Source organism: Leptodactylus fuscus, chromosome 10 (assembly GCF_031893055.1).
Source record: "Leptodactylus fuscus isolate aLepFus1 chromosome 10, aLepFus1.hap2, whole genome shotgun sequence".
NCBI lineage: Eukaryota > Metazoa > Chordata > Amphibia > Anura > Leptodactylidae > Leptodactylus > Leptodactylus fuscus.
In genome coordinates, this window is record NC_134274.1 from 36,767,823 (window position 1) to 36,789,445 (window position 21,623).

Sequence of the window (21,623 nt, forward strand, 5' to 3'; positions counted from 1 at the left end):
CCCCTCATATCTCCACCCCCTCTACCGTCACATCTCCGCTTGGGAAGTCAACCACCGAGCTTAAGCCGGCTCACAGCGCACAGCATCCTTTTTCAAAGGGAAGGTCCAAGGCGACTTCACGCTTTATAAAATTCATCCAAATAATACCGTGTCATTTTTAGGCACAGGCAGCAAGCTTGCATAAGTAAGGAGACAATCCCCAGGGGATTCAATCCTACACCCACCAGATAGTCTTCCCAGCTTTAGAATCTAAGCACCAAGCCACTCAGCCACAGCACTTTCTTTGCCATGCCTTGGCTTGCCGCTAGTTGAAGTGATCTTTGACGAAAGTCCAGTTGCGCACCTTTCATAAAGCGAAAAATGTAAGCACCTAGAGCAGCCAGAAGACTTGCATGGATGGCAGGTTAGACTCTCTGAGCTTGCACTGACATAACTTCCGTCTGCCATGGGTTCAAATCCCCATGGTGGCCTCCGGGTGGTCTTGGGCAGCTCTTCCCCCCCCCGTGTGTCCTACCTATGGAGTGTTGGATTGTAATGATGGTGACTGAGTGATGAGATTATTGCTGGAATATGAAGTATTCTACTATATAAATTCAGCTGTCTCGTAAAGAGACAGCTGAACCATAAGTAACTTACTTTGTTTCTCTCTTGACACCGCAACATTTTCACTACACCCTACGTTCAAGCCACCACATAGGATCACACAGCAAGGCAGCCTTTTGGACAAGGCCACGCATGGGGATTCAAACCGAGAGCCAGTGACAGACAGAGGAGACTTGCAACTTAGACCTTGCCTTAACTGCAGAGGCCTTACGCACCTTGCCATTAGGTCATGACTGACTGGTCGCTTTTCGGAACTCTCTCATGAGGCTAAATCCACTTCTAAGAGTTGAAAGAACATGTCATGGGGAGTAGAAATCGCTGTCAGCAACTGCCTCTGGACATAGCCCGCTGGTAACGTGCATTGCTGGTAAGTTTGAGCTTCTGAGAGTTTGTGTGATGTTGTGTTCTAGACCAAGTCTCCCTTCCTTCCTTATATCTATGTCTCTCTCTCATACTCCCCTCTCCCCTCATATCTCCACCCCTTCTACCGTCACATCTCCGCTTGGGAAGTCAACCACCGAGCTTAAGCCGGCTCACAGCGCACAGCATCCTTTTTCAAAGGGAAGGTCCAAGGCGACTTCACGCTTTATAAAATTCATCCAAATAATACCGTGTCATCTTTAGGCACAGGCAGCAAGCTTGCATAAGTAAGGAGTCAATCCCCAGCGGATTCAATCCTACACCCACCAGATAGTCTTCCCGGCTTTAGAATCTAAGCACCAAGCCACTCAGCCACAGCACTTTCTTCGCCATGCCTTGGCTTGCCGCTAGTTGAAGTGATCTTTGACGAAAGTCCAGTTGCGCACCTTTCATAAAGCGAAAAATGTAAGCACCTAGAGCAGCCAGAAGACTTGCGTGGATGGCAGGTTAGACTCTCTGAGCTTGCACTGCCATAACTTCCGTCTGCCATGGGTTCAAATCCCCATGGTGGCCTCCGGGTGGCCTCCGGGTGGCCTCGGGCAGCTCTTCCCCCCCTTTCCCGTGTGTCCTACCTATGGAGTGTTGGATTGTAATGATGGTGACTGAGTGATGAGATTATCGCTGGAATACGAAGTTTTCTACTATATAAATTCAGCTGTCTCGTAAAGAGACAGCTGAACCATAAGTAACTTACTTTGTTTCTCTCTTGACGCCGCAACATTTTCGCTACACCCTACGTTCAAGCCACCACATAGGATCACACAGCAAGGCAGCCTTTTGGACAAGGCCACGCATGGGGATTCAAACCAAGAGCCAGTGCCAGACAGAGGAGACTTGCAACTTAGACCTTGCCTTATCTGCAGAGGCCTTACGCACCTTGCCATTAGGTCATGACTGACCGGTCGCTTTTCAGAACTCTCTCATGAGGCTAAATCCACTTCTAAGAGTTGAAAGAACATGTCATGTGGAGTAGAAATCGCTGCCGGCAACTGCCTCTGGATATAGCCCGCTGGTAACGTGCATTGCTGGTAAGTTTGAGCTTCTGAGAGTTTGTGTGATGTTGTGTTCTAGACCCAGTCTCCCTTCCTTCCTTATATCTATGTCTCTCTCTCTCTCATACTCCCCTCTCCCCTCATATCTCCACCCCCTCTACCGTCACATCTCCGCTTGGGAAGTCAACCACCGAGCTTAAGCCAGCGCACAGCATCCTTTTTCAAAGGGAAGGTCCAAGGCGACTTCACGCTTTATAAAATTCATCCAAATAATACCGTGTCATCTTTAGGCACAGGCAGCAAGCTTGCATAAGTAAGGAGACAATACCCAGGGGATTCAATCCTACACCCACCAGATAGTCTTCCCGGCTTTAGCATCTAAGCACCAAGCCACTCAGCCACAGCACTTTCTTCGCCATGCCTTGGCTTGCCGCTAGTTGAAGTGATCTTTGACGAAAGTCCAGTTGCGCACCTTTCATAAAGCGAAAAATGTAAGCACCTAGAGCAGCCAGAAGACTTGCGTGGATGGCAGGTTAGACTCTCTGAGCTTGCACTGCCATAACTTCCGTCTGCCATGGGTTCAAATCCCCATGGTGGCCTCCGGGTGGCCTCGGGCAGCTCTTCCCCCCCTTTCCCGTGTGTCCTACCTATGGAGTGTTGGATTGTAATGATGGTGACTGAGTGATGAGATTATTGCTGGAATACGAAGTATTCTACTATATAAATTCAGCTGTCTCGTAAAGAGACAGCTGAACCAGAAGTAACTTACTTTGTTTCTCTCTTGACGCCGCAACATTTTCGCTACACCCTACGTTCAAGCCACCACATAGGATCACACAGCAAGGCAGCCTTTTGGACAAGGCCACGCATGGGGATTCAAACCGAGAGCCAGTGCCAGACAGAGGAGACTTGCAACTTAGACCTTGCCTTAACTTCAGAGGCCTTACGCACCTTGCCATTGGGTCATGACTGACCGGTTGCTTTTCAGAACTCTCTCATGAGGCTAAATCCACTTCTAAGAGTTGAAAGAACATGTCATGGGGAGTAGAAATCGCTGCCGGCAACTGCCTCTGGACATAGCCCGCTGGTAACGTGCATTGCTGGTAAGTTTGAGCTTCTGAGAGTTTGTGTGATGTTGTGTTCTAGACCCAGTCTCCCTTCCTTCCTTCCTTCCTTATATCTATGTCTCTCTCTCTCTCATACTCCCCTCTCCCCTCATATCTCCACCCCCTCTACCGTCACATCTCCGCTTGGGAAGTCAACCACCGAGCTTAAGCCGGCTCACAGCGCACAGCATCCTTTTTCAAAGGGAAGGTCCAAGGCGACTTCACGCTTTATAAAATTCATCCAAATAATACCGTGTCATCTTTAGGCACAGGCAGCAAGCTTGCATAAGTAAGGAGACAATCCCCAGGGGATTCAATCCTACACCCACCAGATAGTCTTCCCAGCTTTAGAATCTAAGCACCAAGCCACTCAGCCACAGCACTTTCTTCGCCATGCCTTGGCTTGCCGCTAGTTGAAGTGATCTTTGACGAAAGTCCAGTTGCGCACCTTTCATAAAGCGAAAAATGTAAGCATCTAGAGCAGCCAGAAGACTTGCATGGATGGCAGGTTAGACTCTCTGAGCTTGCACTGACATAACTTCCGTCTGCCATGGGTTCAAATCCCCATGGTGGCCTCGGGCAGCTCTCCCCCCCCCCCCCCCTTTCCCGTGTGCCCTACCTATGGAGTGTTGGATTGTAATGATGGTGACTGAGTGATGAGATTATTGCTGGAATATGAAGTATTCTACTATATAAATTCAGCTGTCTCGTAAAGAGACAGCTGAACCATAAGTAACTTACTTTGTTTCTCTCTTGACACCGCAACATTTTCACTACACCCTACGTTCAAGCCACCACATAGGATCACACAGCAAGGGAGCCTTTTGGACAAGGCCACGCATGGGGATTCAAACCGAGAGCCAGTGCCCGACAGAGGAGACTTGCAACTTAGACCTTGCCTTAACTGCAGAGGCCTTACGCACCTTGCCATTAGGTCATGACTGACCGGTTGCTTTTCAGAACTCTCTCATGAGGCTAAATCCACTTCTAAGAGTTGAAAGAACATGTCATGGGGAGTAGAAATCGCTGCCGGCAACTGCCTCTGGACATAGCCCGTTGGTAATGTGCATTGCTGGTAAGTTTGAGCTTCTGAGAGTTTGTGTGATGTTGTGTTCTAGACCCAGTCTCCCTTCCTTCCTTATATCTATGTCTCTCTCTCTCTCATACTCCCCTCTCCCCTCATATCTCCACCCCCTCTACCGTCACATCTCCGCTTGGGAAGTCAACCACCGAGCTTAAGCCAGCGCACAGCATCCTTTTTCAAAGGGAAGGTCCAAGGCGACTTCACGCTTTATAAAATTCATCCAAATAATACCGTGTCATCTTTAGGCACAGGCAGCAAGCTTGCATAAGTAAGGAGACAATACCCAGGGGATTCAATCCTACACCCACCAGATAGTCTTCCCAGCTTTAGTAACTAAGCACCAAGCCACTCAGCCACAGCACTTTCTTCGCCATGCCTTGGCTTGCTGCTAGTTGAAGTGATCTTTGACGAAAGTCCAGTTGCGCACCTTTCATAAAGCGAAAAATTTAAGCACCTAGAGCAGCCAGAAGACTTGCGTGGATGGCAGGTTAGACTCTCTGAGCTTGCACTGACATAACTTCCGTCTGCCATGGGTTCAAATCCCCCATGGTGGCCTCGGGTAGCCCCCCCCCCACCAGGTCAAGGACTGACCAGAAGCTCTTCCGAACATTCTCATGAAGCTAAATCCACTTTTAAAAGTTAATAAAACATGTCATGCCATCCCTTGGTTAAACTTAGTTGGTCGGTGCTACACTATTACCTGTATTGTCTCGTCCCATTTTTCTCCAGAGCACATCCAATGATCTTCAGCAGATGCATTTAATAGAATAAAAACGCATCTGTCATTTCTAACGTTCCTTTCTGAAAACATTAAAAGTTGTCACACTGTGTGGGCAGAGGAAGGACTTCATTTGTTCTGTGTAGGGTCCTGGTATCGAACCCTACCAATGCCTGTAAGTCTTGAAAACCCTTGAAATAAAATTATTCTAGATTTAGAAATCTTTTAGTAGTTCACTACAATTTTCATTTAATCCATTTAACATGATTGTAGGCTTCTTTCAGTAATAGTCTCACCCCAGCTATTATTTTTACAACCCCACTTCCAAAAATGCTGGGACACTGAGCAAAAAGGAAAGAAAAGAAGAGTGTAATGCTTTGGAAATGTCATATCACCATATTTTATTCACATTAGAACACATAACAGAAGGTAAAAGTTACAGAATTTTCAATTTCATTTGAAAAAATTTTGAAATTCAAGGCAACAACACTTCTCACAACAAGGCCATGTCTATTCTAATCTTTTTAAAGTCTGTAAATGTGTGGGGAAATGAGGAGTTAAATTGCTGGAGTTTTGGTATAATACTGGTCCATTTTTGTCTGATGTAGGACTTTAGCTGTTCAACAGTCCTGAGTCTTCTTTACCAGATTTTTTTTATTTCATAAGGTGCCAATTTTTCTATTGGTGAAAGGTCTGGACTGCAGGCAGACCAATTTGGCACCTGGATTGTGAGTCTATGTGAAGCAATGTCTTGTTGAAATATGCAAGGCCTTTTCTAACTTTGACATTATATGGACCATATGATGCTCCAAAAGGCAGTATGGATAGTGCCTTTCATGATGTGTAAGCTGCCCATGCCATAGGCACTAAAGCAACCCCATACCATCAAAGATGCAGGCTTCTCAACAAATTTTATGATACCTCTTCTTTTGAGTCCATAGGATACAGCATCTGTGTTTTTCATAAAGAATTTAAAATTTTGATTCATTTGAACACAGAATAGTTATCTATTTTGTATCAAATGAGATTTGGCCCAGAGAACATGATTTGTATTAATATGTAACTTCTGCTTTACATAATACAGCTTTAACTTACACTTGTGGATGCGCAGTGAATCGTGCACATAGATTTTTCCAGATTCTCTAAATCTTTTGATGCTATTATGTACTATAGACGGTGGGATATTCAAAGTCTTGGCAATTCTACGTTGAGGAACATTTTTTTCTGAAATTGTTCCACAATTTTTTGAAGCAGTGAACCTCTGACCAGCTTTGCTTCCAGGAATCTCTGCCTCTCTAAACATGCTCTTTTTACACACAGCCAAGCAAGTTAGTTGTAAATTGTTCCACTTACAATTCCAGCTTTTTGTTGACCCTGTCCCAACTTTCTTGAGATGTGTTGCTGCCAACAATTTCTAAATTAGTAAATTTTTTTCAGATGAAATGAAAAGAAAAAAGTGTAACTTTCACTGCCTGATATGTCAAAATAATTTAATTCTTGTTTTCTTTATATTTTGCACAAAATTACAACTTTTTTGGAATTAGGGTTGTGTTCCTTTATTTTATGCAATTTCCTACCTTCAGAGAAATTTATTAACATCCCGGGCAACCACTTTACCTCTACGACAGTTGTGAAAAGAAGCAGCAGATTTATAGTTCTGTATCTGAAATAAGGAACACTATATACAGATTTATCATAAAATTATGAAAACAGAATTTCAAATAAAAAATTTTAAAAGTTAAAATTTTTACCGTCTAAGAATTCACTGCTAATTTAGTGCATCACACCATTACACATAGAGAAATTATGGCATCCGTATTCACACTGTTCAAGTCAATAAAGTCAAAGTATAATTCAATAACAAAGATCATTTTTTTCTTCCCATAGCAATCACGTTGAACGTACGGATCCATTTTTAGTCTTATTTATTGTTTCTGTGGATCCAAGACGAATCCGTATTATGAACCTGTAATTGTTTTATTACATATGGATCATTATTTTAAACTTCACTGAATTCAGATTATTATTACGGATCTATATTCTGGAAGTCGATGGAATGATATTATTAATAGAGATGAGCGAGCACTAAAATGTCCGAGGTTCTAAATCCGATTCGAACAGCCGCACACTGTTCGACTGTTCGAACGGATTTCGAACCCCATTATAGTCTATGGGAGGAAATGCTCGTTTCAGGGGTAGGCAAAATTCGCTAAAATTATACTTACCAAGTCCACGAGTGACGGTCAGGCTGAATTCTCCTTGAAGTCTTCTCCCAGCGCAGCGTCCCCGCGTCTTCCGGCTGGAGTTCACTCTGCCTAGGCATCAGGGTCTAGGCAAAGCCGACTGCGCATGCGCGGTCGGCTCTGCCCGGCCCGACGCCTGAGCAGAGCCAACTGTGCATGCGAGGGCATGCCCGCGCATGCGCAGTCTGCTCTGCCTAGGTTGGATGCCGAGGCAGAGTGAATTCCAGCCGGAAGACGCCGCGGGGACGCTGCACGGAGAAGACTTCTAAAAGTAAGAGAAGAACCAGCGTTGTTTGGCAGAATGTATAGCATTCTACCAATCAACGCTGGTTCTGCATCGAACCTTAAACTTCGAACAGCTAGTAGTGTTCGATCGAGCATGAGTATTTCGAATACCGTAGTATTTGATCGAACACCTACTCGATCGAACACTACTTGCTCATCTCTAATTATTAATCATATTACTAGATACCCTTGACTTTTAGGAGATGACTCGAGATCCGTTTTAAATCCATTTTGCCAGTTGTTCATTTGCTTTGAATCAAATCTGAGGTTCACGTTTAGTGAATTATCTGCAAATCGTATTTTTAGACAGTTTGATAAATCTGCCCTAAAGAATTTTCTGTGTTTCAAACACTGCAGGCTTACATTTGGTGGCCCAGGGGAGGTGCATACACATAATAAACAGTCGTACTCACCTGTCCTGAGCTCTGTTGTGGAGTCCTGTGCAGGTCCTCATTCTCTTCAAGCTTCCTGAATTATGTCACTAGGCCCAGGGGGACTGCTGAGGCTTGCGATTAGGCCTTAGCATGCATATGGGGTGCGCCATCGTCATCACAATTGCATCTGAATGTAATGACTTCATCATAGGTCTCCGCCATCCCCAGAGCTCTTGACATCAGTAAAAGGAACCCACACCAGTTGCTGTGATGGACCCCTGGAAAGGTAAGTATGACTATTTGTGTTTATTGCGTTACACTTTCCATGGGATTCTTCTAATTACATTCTGTGGACTGGAGTCATAAAATAAATAGTGCAGTATTCTATTTGCAGACAGACGCATAGAAAGTTAATATTGCTTTAGTAGGCCATTACCTGAGGCCTTACCCTAATAGCATTAAATGAGTGATGAGTGACCTGTTTAAGCAAATTAAACCAGAATATGCCAATCCAAGGACTATATTATAATACACAATACTTAATGCTATTCTTCTCCTACCTTTATATTTCTTCTCTGGGCCACCATTCGGTACAAATCCTGGTTTTCATTGGTATGCAAATGAGTTCTCTTGCAGCACTGGGGGCGGACCCCAGTGCTCTAACGGCACTGGGGGAGTCCCCAATGCTGCAAGATAACTCTCTAGTGCCGCCTCCATCTTCGTCTGGAATGTCCTCACTTTGCGTCTTCTTCCGGCGCTGGGTTCAAACTGCGCATGTCCGCCAGCCACAAGAAAATGGCCGCTTACACTCACTGTGTAAGCAGTCATTTTCCTGCGGCCGATAGGCATGCACAGTCGGCTTTGAAGTCGGCCTAGAAGTTTGAACCCAGCTCCGGAAAAAGATGCGAAGAGAGGCCGTTCCAGACGAAGATGAAAGCGATGCTGGAGAGTTCTCTCGCAGCATTGGGGGAACCCCCAGTGCTGTTTGAGTGCTGGGGCCCACCCTCAGTGCTGCGAGAGAACTCATTTGCAAACCAACGAAAACCGGGATTTCTACCAAATGGCGGCCCGGAGAAGACATCTAAAGGTAAGAGAAAAATAGCCTTTCTTAAGGCTATTACGATATGGTAGGCAGAAAAAATACAATTTTAATGATAGGATCCCTTAAAGATCATTTCAACCTATAACATTCAATGTAAAGGATTATTCTAGACAAGTCACTTTGTCATCTCTAATTCAAGGAAAAACACAATGCACGATGGTCCTGGTTTTACATCCAACCAGAGACTATGGGGACAAGTTATGATTGTGGTCCCAACACCACTGTGGCATAATGCAGCAAAATTTAACGTATCTAGTTCAATGTCAAACTTTTCCGACTTAGGGTTGGTTCACACTAGCGCTTGTATTCCGTCCGCAAGGAGTCCGCATGGAGACCCCCCTTGGACGGAATGCAATCGCAATTGCAAGCGATGTGCTTGCAAAGCACATGGAGCCCATAGACTATAATGGGCTCCGTGTGCTTGCCCGACACTGCCCGCACGAATGAATTGTGCGGGCAGTGCGCGGGAAGCACACAGAGTCCATTATAGTCTATGGGCTCCGTGTGCTTAACTGTACACCGCTTGCATTAGTGTTGGTATTCCGTCCGGGGGGGGGGGGGGGTGTCTCCATGCGGACTCCTTGTGGACGGAATACAAGCGCTAGTGTAAGCAACCCTTACTCACGATTGTACATGAAAGTGCCACTGGCTTACTGGGAAGTGGGTGTGACCCATATATGGCAAAATGTGCCAAAATGTAGGCACAAATTGGAGCCTAAATAAGTCAACTAATATATATTATAAACTTAGTAACAAATTTATCATCTAGCATCAGTCGTTATGATAAATTTATCACACAGTTTACAGTGTCTATCTATTAATAAATGTGGGCTAATATCTTGGATTTCCTGTTCGTCCGTCGGCAGTACATACATGGGTTATTATTCCCCTAGATACAATTAGAAGAGACAGGTTAACAAGCAATAGTCATTAATTGAATAATTAAGGCCCTCCTATAAGAGGAACCCCGCCCTACTCAACATCAGTATTTTTATTTCTCTTGATGCCTTAGAAGAGGCAGGACTCTTTCTTTTTTTTTCTTTTTGTTTTCCTTTTATTTGTTATGACCTCTCAGAACAACCCCCACTGGAACTTGTGGGGCGCTCTCTACTCCAGCGTGTGGGGGCGCTCTCTACTCCAGCCTGTGGGGGCGCTCTCTACTCCAGCCTATGGGAGCGCTCTCTACTCCAGCCTGTGGGGGCGCTCTCTACTCCAGCCTGTGGGGGTGCTCTCTACTCTAGCCTGTGAGGGTGCTCTCCACTCCAGCCTGTGGGGGTGCTCTCTACTCCAGCCTGTGGGGCGTTCTCTACTCCTGCCTGTGGGGGTGCTCTCTACTCCAGCCTGTAGGGCTCTCTCTACTCCAGCCATTCTACATCAGAGCACAGTTTGGCCATGGGGCTCTTGTACCAAAATATACAAAATAGCAACATGATCATCCATTACTAGGCTTATCTAAACCATGCAGATGGGACATAATGCCTCTGAGAGGTTCGCCCTTCGGTCAGGTAGTATTTAAGGAAGCAACAAATTTTCCCACCCAAGTAGTATTGCTCTGTAAGTTCCCATGTGTGTACTGCCGACGGACAAACAGGAAAGATGAAATTTACCTTATAAAATTTGCATTTCCTGGAGTCCGGAGGCAGTACAGCACACCCACCCTATTTGTTGCTTATTGTTTGGGTACCTTGAGTAGGACGGGGTTCCTCTTATAGGAGGGCCTTAATTGTTTAATTAATGACTATTGCTTGTTAACCTGTCTCTTCTAATTGTATCTAGGGGAATAATATCCCATGTGTGTGTGCTGCCTCCGGACTCCAGGAAATGCAAATTTCATAAGGTAAATTTCATCTATTCTCCCCTTCATATCTGTGAATGTTTTTTTTTCGCAATCGAAAGACATAATAGTTTATGCAAATTCAATTCGGCTCCCACTGGATACATGGCGTAATATGTGATCATTTCCGTACAGGTTATTCCTCCTGTATGTAAGTGCTGTTAAATAAATAAACTATGACATCCATTGACTTGACTGTAGATAATGTAATAGTGAGTAATTGTAACAAGAATATTCTGGTAAACAAATGAAAACCCTCTAGTCATGATGTGCCCTTTAGGTTGGTATGATACCAAGGCTTTATAGGAAGCAGCACTGTGAGGACGTCCTTAAAAAGAATCGTTTGATACAATAAGGAAGAGAAAACAAAGCAAGAAAAAAAGAAGCAATTTCAATAAAGAGTATCCAGATCTTTTACAATACTTTGTGGCAGAAGCATGAGACAGAATTCAAGACAATGACTTTATCTTATTTTTTTCAATGGCAAGAAGACCCCGCAGAGCATTGGGAGTGTGGCGAAAACGTAGGAAGAAGCTCGCTTGGTCTTCTGGCAGGGGAAAGTATCGAGCTGTCCTTTATGAAAGTAATAGTTTGACACAAAGTTCCTTTATAACTTTCCCGTACAAATGGCTGTTTTTCATCCTGGATTTTTGGGCAAAGACTTGACAAAAAATATATTTATATATATTTTTTTCCTTTCTAATGAATAAAAATAATTTAAAACACTAGAGGCTATACATGACTATATAGGTGCAGTTCATTATAAATGAAATATTTTACATATGCGTCTTTCAGTCTCTGTAGGTTTGCTCCGTGCAGGCCTGCTGAGTCGCCGAGACTCCTCCAATCTCTGGAACGCCGTCGTTTTACAAGCCTGACTATGTCTTCAAGTTCTGTGAATAGGTCTTTGATTTTATTTGCTTTAGAAGTTTATTTTGTGAGTCAACATTCATCTTCGACTTCTCGGATTGGCGGAATCAAGTTGCTCGTCGATTTGTATTGATTAATCTGATTAGCCATGTGTGTGCTCATTGGCTTAATCTGAATGTTTCTGGGGTAAGCGTTTTCCATTTCATCTGTATACCATTTCTTTTCTGCTGTGGAGCAAAATTTTGGAGTACGAAAGGGAAAAGCAGGGCGGGAAAGGGAGCAAAAGCAGAGATAGAGAATAGATAGAAGGAATGGAAGAGATCCATCCATGATAGATCGTGTACGGGGATTTGCAGGGGTGACGTTTGGCGTTGGCAGATATGGCGTAACAAAGACGTTAAGAAAAATTATTGGCCAAAGTAGAAAGTAAAGCATAAGGGGTTAGTAGCAGCAAGCAGAATGGAAAGGTGGGTTGTAAGGAAAGACAAAATGGGAGAAAGGGAAATAGGAATAGTTAGTGCTGGAAGCCAAATAATTGAACAATCTTAAAAACATAGATGAAAACATGATCTAAATAAAAATAGAACCGCGGGAAAGAGAAGACGGTGGCGATGGGGAACCAGCCGGTAAAGACCTAGCATCCAACTACTGTAATTCGGTACAATTGCATAGTATTTGTCTTCCTACCCTCTATAGAGACTTACAATCTATGAGTATTGTAGACAAGTCCTTGTCTGCGACCAGTCATTATAATGATGATTTGCTAGTGACTATTTTATGCTTAGATGAGCCCGGTCGTAAAGACTCAATGACGGTTGCTGATGAACGAAATCATATTCATTTGTAAGCCGCTAGCTGATCCCGTTTTGGCAGAAGGGGGGTTAACTGTCTCTCTAATAAAAGTGGAATATTTCAGTTTAATTCGTGTTCTTTTAAAGCTCCCAGATCTCTTAGAACACATCACAGTCTCTGAATTATGAATGAGGTTTTAAAGAGACGGATCTGGATGCATCGTTTTAACAGTGGGTTGTATTAAAACCCTGAGATGTGTACACATCAAAATAATTTCAGCTCCATTTAAAAAGCCATTTAGTCGGTATGTGACACATAGTGGGACATATTTCATTCGGGAACAGCCAATTGTGCCTCAAAGCAACCTTTCAATGATAGTGTGTTAAAAGCTTATCTCTGATCAGATGAACACATTTCATATATAATGTTTAGGATTATTATTTTTTAATACAGTTTTTATCTACTCTTCCTCATCCCCCCTCCCCCCACCCCACACCTTAACCGATGCTCACAGGAGACAGGATAAGCAAAGATTTTGTTTCTGTTTAGTGAAAGGCTCGGGTTCTCTTATGCTTTTTTTTTGGATGATTTTAATGCGGGGAACTTGGTAAGGTATAAAATGTGTCGCTAATAAATTCAATTTTTAGGAGTAACATCTAAATCTATCAACTAATGTTATCACTAGTAAGCTGTCCTGGAAAGCCTTTGCCAGCCCAGTTGCTTACTATTTAAAGGAGCTGGTAACTCCTTGTAGTTCATTATAGGATGTCCCCAATATAACAGGTCAGGTCTGTGTAGATGGTTGAAAGTAGTTTACAGTAAAAGAACTTAAAGGGATATTCCATTTTAAGCAATTGAAGGTTCATCTTTGCAGAATGAAAAGTTATACGATTTTCTGTTATCTTTATATCAAGGCTCGTGTTTTGGGTTTTTTAATAATCCTTCTTGCAGTCATACAATAGAAAGCTTCATTGTTTACTTTTACATCTGCCATTACACAAGGTTTGTTGGGGTGAGTTCAGACCTTTCCTTGGATTTGTGTGTGTGGTTGCAGTTAGGTGGTATCCACAATTAGGGTTGAGCCGATCTTGAGATTTCAGGATCGATTTTAAAATCCAATTTCGGATTACTTTCCACAATCCAATCTTTTCCGATCCCGATCGCTCAACCCTAATCAATGCTTCTCTATGGGAAAAGTCACTTTTAGGGTTGAGCCGATCTTGATATAATCTCCGACCTCGATCCCGCTGGAAAAGATCGGGAACGGAATTCCAATCGCGATCATGAAAATTACTCAATCGCCGATCGGAATCCGATCTTTTCAGATCCTGATCGCTCAACCCTACCCACAATACAAATCCACAGTAGATTACAATATATGTGGATGGGGTATTTTAAATTTGTCACCCACGAATATCAAAATAATTGTGCACAGAAAAAACAGCATCCAATCTGCAGCAGGTATTAAAGGGGTATTCCCATCTCAAGGATCATATGCAGACTTGTAGCTTAAGTTTACTGAAGTGTACTGTTATGACCCGGTCTCATGCAGCGGGTTTCTTCTAACTCCCCATTAATACTCAAACCGTATGCTCATTAACCAACAGCTACGTTACGTTAGATACAGTATATGAGCTACAGTACAGTTATCAGAGCTCTGTGATAAAACGCGAAGCAAACAATGCTCTTACTGAATGACTGCAAGCCAAGATATTAAAAAATGGGACTATATTGGAAAATTGTTCCCAGTTTTATAACACAATAGCTATGTTTTACTTTCTAAAATCATTATATCGCTTTAAGGGAATAACATTTAATGCATAAGTAAACTTTTATTTATTTTTTCATAAATCAATAATGGAGGTAAAGGGAACTTTGCAATATACTTCTCTAAAGAAAACTCATCAAGGCTAAAACCCCAGGTTGTGGCATAGTTGCTTATTTTTTTTACAGCTTTTGCTTTGTTTTTTTGAGCCGAACCCAGGAGTGGTTACAATATTTATATATATCCAATATTTCTCCGTTCTGCTCAATCCACTCTTGGCTCAAAAAACCACAGCAAAATCTGCAACAAAAATACTGCTTTTCCGCAACGTGGGGCCTTAGGCTAGCCAGGGCCTCAGGTAGCATAAACACAGAGATTTGCAGTATATGTATGGTGGATGGGATCCAACCGAGCACTCTGCTCCGGATTAGGCCCAATGAATGGGCCTATTCCGGAGGAGGGAGTGTCTTCAGGCCGAATCGCGAGGTGAAACGGCCTGAAGAATGAGCATCTTGCTTCTTTTTCTGTGTCTTCTTCCGGCGGTGGCTTCAAACTTCTAGGCTTTGGGACTAGGGCAAAGCCAACTGCGCACGCCCGCCGGCCACAACAAAATGGCTGCTTGCACAGTATTGTAAGCGGCCATTTTATTGTGGCTGGCAGGCATGTGCAGTCGGCTTTGCCCTAAGCCCAAGGCCTAGAAGTTTGAAGCCAACCCCCGGAAGAAGATGCGAAGAAGACCCGTTCCTGAAGAAGATGGAGGTGGTACTGGAAAGCTCCCTCGCAGCATTGGGACACCCCCAGTGCTGAAAAAGAACTCATTTGCATACCGGCGAAAAACGGGATATTAACCGAATGGCGGCCCGGAGAAGACATCTAAAGGTAGCTTTCTTAAAACTATTCCTATGTGATAGGCAGAAAAAAATGAGTTTAAATGATAGGATCCCTTTAAGCATAAAGTGTCCAGTTTGTTTTAGTAGAGAACATAGGTGAACCTAGTTATATCGCTATATGGTGGGCAGAGAGAGATGTTGCACCCCGACCCTCTGCCACCTAAGACATGAGTGTTACAATGATTCTTCCATTGCAAGTTATTGTTTGAGCTATAGTTAATATACTACTTGTCTTCCTTCGAGCTTCCCTGTATTAATGATGGACCCAAAGAAACACAGAAAACAAACAGAATATGGTAATGATAAGGAGAGGGGAAGGTTCTGAAATGGGGACAACAGTCAAAATACACAAGAAGAGCACATGCGAGGAGGCAAGCAAGCGATGTGAGGAGTCACATAAAGACAGTAGCGACAGAACAGCCAGTTCACATCAGTATTTATAGTTTAAAAAAAAAACATAAAATGCTAAAATCAAAGTCAAACCACACTACACAAAACACAATAAGAAACAGGAAAATACCAAACAATGGGAACCCCTTGCCAGCTGGAACACCCTGAAAAGTCCTGCGGAGATTGATTTACTGCACTACATTGCATAGTCATAGCATTCCAGCAGTAAAGGGGATTGGATCATTGAGACCTATGCCATTATAGAAATGTATCCTATATCTCGATGCCACTCATTGTTCCACACAAGGTTTCACAAGGACAGAGTTATAGAAGGAGAAGGAAGCCCATAGAAGCCTCTAGTGCATGCAGAACTGGGATGATCCATACCTTGGCCCATTCTATTCGTCCTTGTTGCAATTTAGAGAAAGAAGTAATCTATGTGAGTCATTCCAAAACCTTTTATACAGTTCAAATCCCTGTCGCTAAGTTGCTTTGGTAGGTAGATCAACATTGTTTTAAAGTGTGGTAAAATACTGTCTAGTCTACATATACTACTTATGTCAGCGTACAGGTCTCCTAAACTCTATACCCTAAGAGTCTACCCAGTGGCCAACTGGATTAAGAATGGAAAGTAACAATAAAACATATTTCATTGATTAAACATCATTCACATTAACTAAGAAATCTAAATATCATTCACTGCCGGCCTATGTTCATTTGTAGCGACTTCTAAGTAAGCAGTACAAAAGATGGCGGCAGATCAAGCACCATGGAAATGTACAAAGTTTAACATACAGAGTATTTTTAGTCCGCTATTGGTTATACTGTATCTGTTTTCCATCTCTCTGCAATGATGTCATAAAAACAAGTCACATTTTTAGGAGAAAATTCATTTAGCACTTTTTGCATTTGACACGTTCACTTAAGGAACTCTAACGCAAGCCAATAATGGGCCAATCAAGTCTTTTTGGGGACCCTTTTTCCGGGTCGATGACGATAATTGCATCTTTATGTGGGTCAAAAAAATAATTGTCGTAAGCAGTAAAGATGAGTGAGTAGTAATCGATCGAATACCTCGCTCCCATAGGAATGCGTGTAAGCGGCCGAACACCAAAGGGTTAAGCGCATCAAATATTCACTGCGATTAACCGCTTGGTGTTTGACCATTTACACGCATTCCTATGGGAGCCAGGTATTTGATTGAATACTACTCGTGCATCTCTAGTAAGCAGCATATATGTTACTGACAATGCGCAAAATTAAAATATTAAAATTTAAAAAAAATATTTGTGGCTAGTTAAATCCAGACCATAATTCTAAACAATTTTTGTATTGATATTTCTAAAATAAAATTCTTATACTGAGAAATAGTTCTGAAATAATATTTACAATAGGCCAACCTCTGCTGTCTCTATTAATCAGTTATCTATGTCCACTTTAGTACCAAGACAAATGCTCTCTCTTTGCTCCACCAATAGGGTTGAGCGATCGGGTTTGGAAAAGTAAATTTCACGATCACAATCGGAATTCTGATCCCGATCGAGGTCAGAGGTTATCTCAAGATTGGCTCAACCCTATTCATGGATATATCATAAATACTTCGGAGTCAGCATAGGAGCCGGGAGATAGGTGAGTAACAGAGGGTTTTTTTTATGTTTTTCTCCCCCTGGATTTCCGATTATTATACTATGGGGTCTGAAAAGACCCCAGAGTATAATAATTGTTTATGGGTGTCCACAATGGGACATAATACTGTGTGCAGGGGCCACTATGGGGTACAGTACTGTGTGCAGGGGCCACTATGGGGTACAATACTGTTTGCAGGGACCACCATGGGGGATAATACTGTGTACAGGGGCCACTATGGGGGATAATACCGTGTGGAAGGGCCACTATGGGGGATAATACTGTGTGGAAGGGCCACTATGGGTGATAATACTGTGTGCAGGGGCCACTAAGGGACATAATACTGTGTGCAGGGGCCACTATGGGGTATAATACTGTGTGCAGGGACCACTATGGGGTATAATACTGTGTTCAGGGGCCACTAAGGAACATAATACTGTGTGCAGGGATCACTATGGGGGATAATACTGTGTGCAGGGGCCACTATGGGGGATAATACTGTGTGGAAGGGCCACTATGGGGGATAATACTGTGTGCAGGGGGCACTATGGGGGATAATACTGTGTGCAGGGGCCACTATGGGGGATAATACTGTGTGGAAGGGCCACTATGGGGGATAATACTGTGTGCAGGGGCCACTATGGGGGATAATACTGTGTGCAGGGGCCACTATGGGGGATAATACTGTGTGTAGGGGCCACTATGGGGGATAATATTGTGTGCAGGGACCACTATGGGGGATAATACTGTGTGGAAGGGCCACTATGGAGGATAATACTGTGTGTAGGGGCCACTATGGGTGATAATACTGTGTGCAGGGGCCACTAAGGGACATAATACTGTGTGCAGGGGCCACTATGGGGTATAATAGTGTGTGCAGGGGCCACTACGGGGTATAATACTGTGTGCAGGGACCACTATGGGGGATAATACTGTGTGCAGGGGCCACTATGGGGGATAATACTGTGTGCAGGGGCCACTATGGGGGATAATGCTGTGTGCAGGGGCCACTATGGGGTATAATACTGTGTGCAGGGACAACTATGGGGCATAATAGAGTGTGCAGGATGCGTAGGAGGGGGTCGGTCGAGGTCTTTGGCATCTGTGTCGGTCGGGGGGCCATGTCAAAAGTTCGCCACGGGGCCCCGCCATTCCTAGTTACACCACTGGGTGTGAACCCAGCATAAAGTGGACACACAGTAGAACCTCCCTTGCTATTTCTATGTATTTTCTCAAATATCCAGAGACAAAAATTTTTTGAATAAGTATAAACACACAAAAAAAATCATACAGAATGATAAAAATAAAAAATTATGAACCGGATTTAACTATAAAAAATATTCAGGACAATCCATTTAATGATCATTCATGTCCAAAAGGTTTACAAAGCTCTTAAAACAAGTTCTAGGCAATTTGTTATATCATCCGTTGAGGCCGGCTTTGGGCAGAAATCTGGTGTAACTACCAAACAATTGTGTGGAAAGTCCAAGACCTACAGACTCAAAATCTGCTTTACTGGGTGAGGTCCCCAAAATTGGAATTGTAAAAATTCTTCATAGACAACTCATGAAACAAGAACCTCTTAGGGTAAGTTCACACAGAGTTTTTTGGTCAGGGTTTTGAGGCCGTATCCGCCTCAGAACCCTGACCAAAAATAGGCTCCCATTGAAATCAACGGGAGCCGCTCAGGTCTCTTTTCCGTGAGCCGTTTCTACCGGCTCTCGGAAAAAAGAAGCGAGGTGCTCATTCTTCAGGCCAAGTCGCTCGCGATTCGGCCTGAAGACACTCCCTCCTCCGAACTAGGCCCATTCATTGGGCCTAATCCGGAGCAGAGTGCGCGGCTGTCCGGAACCTCAGGCAGCCTCCGCCATTGACTTCCACTGACCTTGGAAAGAACAGCACAAATAAAGTTGTTGTTTTTTTCTCTTTTTATTCTCAAATGTTTTTTTTTCTTTACATAATCGGTTTACAGAACATACACAATGAGTGTGAAGATCTTGGAAAAAGAACATGCAGCAGAGTGTCCAAAGTGAGAAGCTAAAATGGTTGAGGTGACGTGCAGTAAGGCACTGAGTGGTTTTGATTTGGAGAACTTGTGATTTTGGCACTGTATTCTACTCTATACATTTAACATTAAAGGGTATTGTATATAGATTGCTTAGCCAAAAGAATTTTTTTTAAAAAAAAATAGAAGCTTTTCTGGAGAGATTTCAATGTTGTCAACTGGAAGCAGAAAGAAACATTGTCATCAAACAGAACGTGTGTATTGGTCGTTCATCTACATATGTTACGGGCAATTTAATGTACAAGAGTTACAGTTCTTTCCATCAGTCATTATTATACTACATTTTTATAGATTCATAGGATAGGGGACATTAAAAGCAAAGGCCCCCTTCCAGACCAGCAATATAGATGGCACATGGTAGGTGCCGGGGTCATGTTTTGCATTAGGGTCCAGTAACGTAAAGTGCTTAAAATTTAGTCCACGTCACAAGTTGTGGATAAAAGAATTGTAGCTCAGCCTTCTGCTACACAACGGTTGTCTCCTATGTGCCATTGGAAATACAGGTCTGCATTTGTAGAAAACGATATATGGGGTTGTCCAAGGCCAGAGAAAAACTAGTAAGAAATGGCAAAAAAATATCAAAAGACCTGGCTGTCAAAAATCCTACTGTTACAGAATCACCACTTTGGTGACAATCTGCCTATCAACACATGTAAAACAGGCTCGGGACCTACACTGTTGAGGTCAGTTAAGCCTCGTTCACATCTGCATTCGGTATTCCGTTCGGGGAGTCCGCATGGACCGAATGCAACTGGAAGAGGTGTGCAGTAAAAGCACACGGCTCCATAGACTATAATAGGGTCCGTGTGCTTGCCGTCAGATCTCTGCATGAATCATACAGGCAGGAAAGTAGATTGCAAACTACTCTCCTGTCCACATGATCCCTGCGGAGATCTGGCGGCAAGCGCACGGACCCCATTATAGTCTACGGAGCCGTGTACTTTTACTGAACACCGCTTCCAATTGCGTTTGGCGTTCCGTTATGGACGGAATACCAACACTGATGTGAATGAGGCCTTACTGGCTGCAGTGGTCATATGTATGGGTTGACATATCATCATCACAGCAGGAAGTATCGGGGTGATACTAGGGGATTAACCATGTAAGTAATGGCTCTTCTACTATTTTCTGCCATCTTTCCCTTGGACAATCACTTTAACAACAGCCTTTCCTTATCAATCGCTTTATTACACTGGGGTCTTAGAAAACCCAGTGATCAGAGGAGAAAACTAAGTTATGAAGAAACTAAACTGACTTTCCAAGGTAGATAAAGTCTTCTCTTTGTATGCATGTATTTTATAGAACATTGTTTAACAATCATTATACACATAAACCTAAACGTCTCCCTTTGTACGCGATAGTCCACCTCTCACGCGATCTCCTTCACATTCTAAAACTTTTAGAAATAATAATAATTTCAATATTTTCCACTTCCCTGGATTCTTTATTACTATTTCTTCCCACGGTTTCCTTCACAATGATCTCGGTTAGCAACATGTTATTAAAGCAGTTGTATGAGATTAGAACAACATATTTACATAGTAGAGAGCGCCACGGTTGCCATGGGCTAGAATGGGCCGAGTTTCAATATCAGACAAAGCCAAAAGGACTGGATTTGTTTTTTTTTTAAAATCTCTAAATGTTGCATATTCTTTGCTTTACAATCTTGTAACACTCCCGCCACGCGCTCCGCTTGTTCTTCTATCTCAGTTTATATTTGTAACTAGTAAGATGAGTACAGTTCTATAAATTGTAAGGCTTGTGGATCTATAACTAAAAGCGAATTATTAAAAATTTGGAAGAGGGAGAAGAATGTGAATCGGGATAGAAATGCGCTAGGAAGCAGAATAGTTACACTTTGTATCGACTCTGAGCTTGTTACATTCAACTAGTATCCATGCAAATATACATAGAGAAAGCCCATTCTAAAGACTGCTCAACAAGAGGAATTTGGCACATCGAAACATAGACATCAGCAATTCAAGGACACGTAAACCTAGGTACTTTGAAAAATATATATATATGTATGTATTTATATATTTATATGTTTGTGCCTGCTACTTTGCAAAAGTCTACATTAATAGCAGGTGCTTTGGTTACACAACAATAATACCAGGTTTTTACAATGCAAACCAATTCACAGGAAGAGCTGAACAAGCTCAGTATAATTTCCTGATCTTTGCTTTGGAGTCCAGTGGGTGGTTCTAAAAGTTAACTCCACCCACTGGACTCCTAAGATCAGAATGCGCATAGATTTAGAATTAAAAATAAAATGTTACACTGAATCTTTACAACAAAAATATACGTTCACTTCCTCGGGCTGTCTGCAGATCAAACAGCATGTTTATAGGAGAACTATACCCTCTCTGTAGATCCTTTCAATGCAAAATATTAAAATTATTACAACCACTTTGAAGATGATAGTAAAAAATTGTGTATTAATATGGGGTTCACGTTCCAAGGG

The 21,623-nt window shown here is 42.9% G+C and overlaps 1 protein-coding gene across 16 annotated transcripts in view; it reads right to left on the reverse strand.

The window, feature by feature from the left end:
- Nucleotides 1-11,132: 11,132 nt before the first annotated feature.
- KCNMA1 (potassium calcium-activated channel subfamily M alpha 1) overlaps nt 11,133-21,623 on the reverse strand; it is a 340,822-nt gene continuing 330,331 nt past the window's right edge. For 9 of the 16 annotated variants that reach the window (XM_075257904.1, XM_075257914.1, XM_075257903.1 and 6 more), the window contains 2 exons: nt 15,856-15,875; nt 11,133-11,858 (listed from right to left, as the gene is read on the reverse strand). In XM_075257904.1, the coding sequence (XP_075114005.1) occupies nt 11,704-11,858; nt 15,856-15,875 (175 nt within the window). In that variant the 3' untranslated portion in view covers nt 11,133-11,703. The remainder of the gene's footprint in view (nt 11,859-15,855; nt 15,876-21,623) is intronic. The other 7 variants (XM_075257905.1, XM_075257918.1, XM_075257916.1 and 4 more) reach the window with 3 other exon arrangements.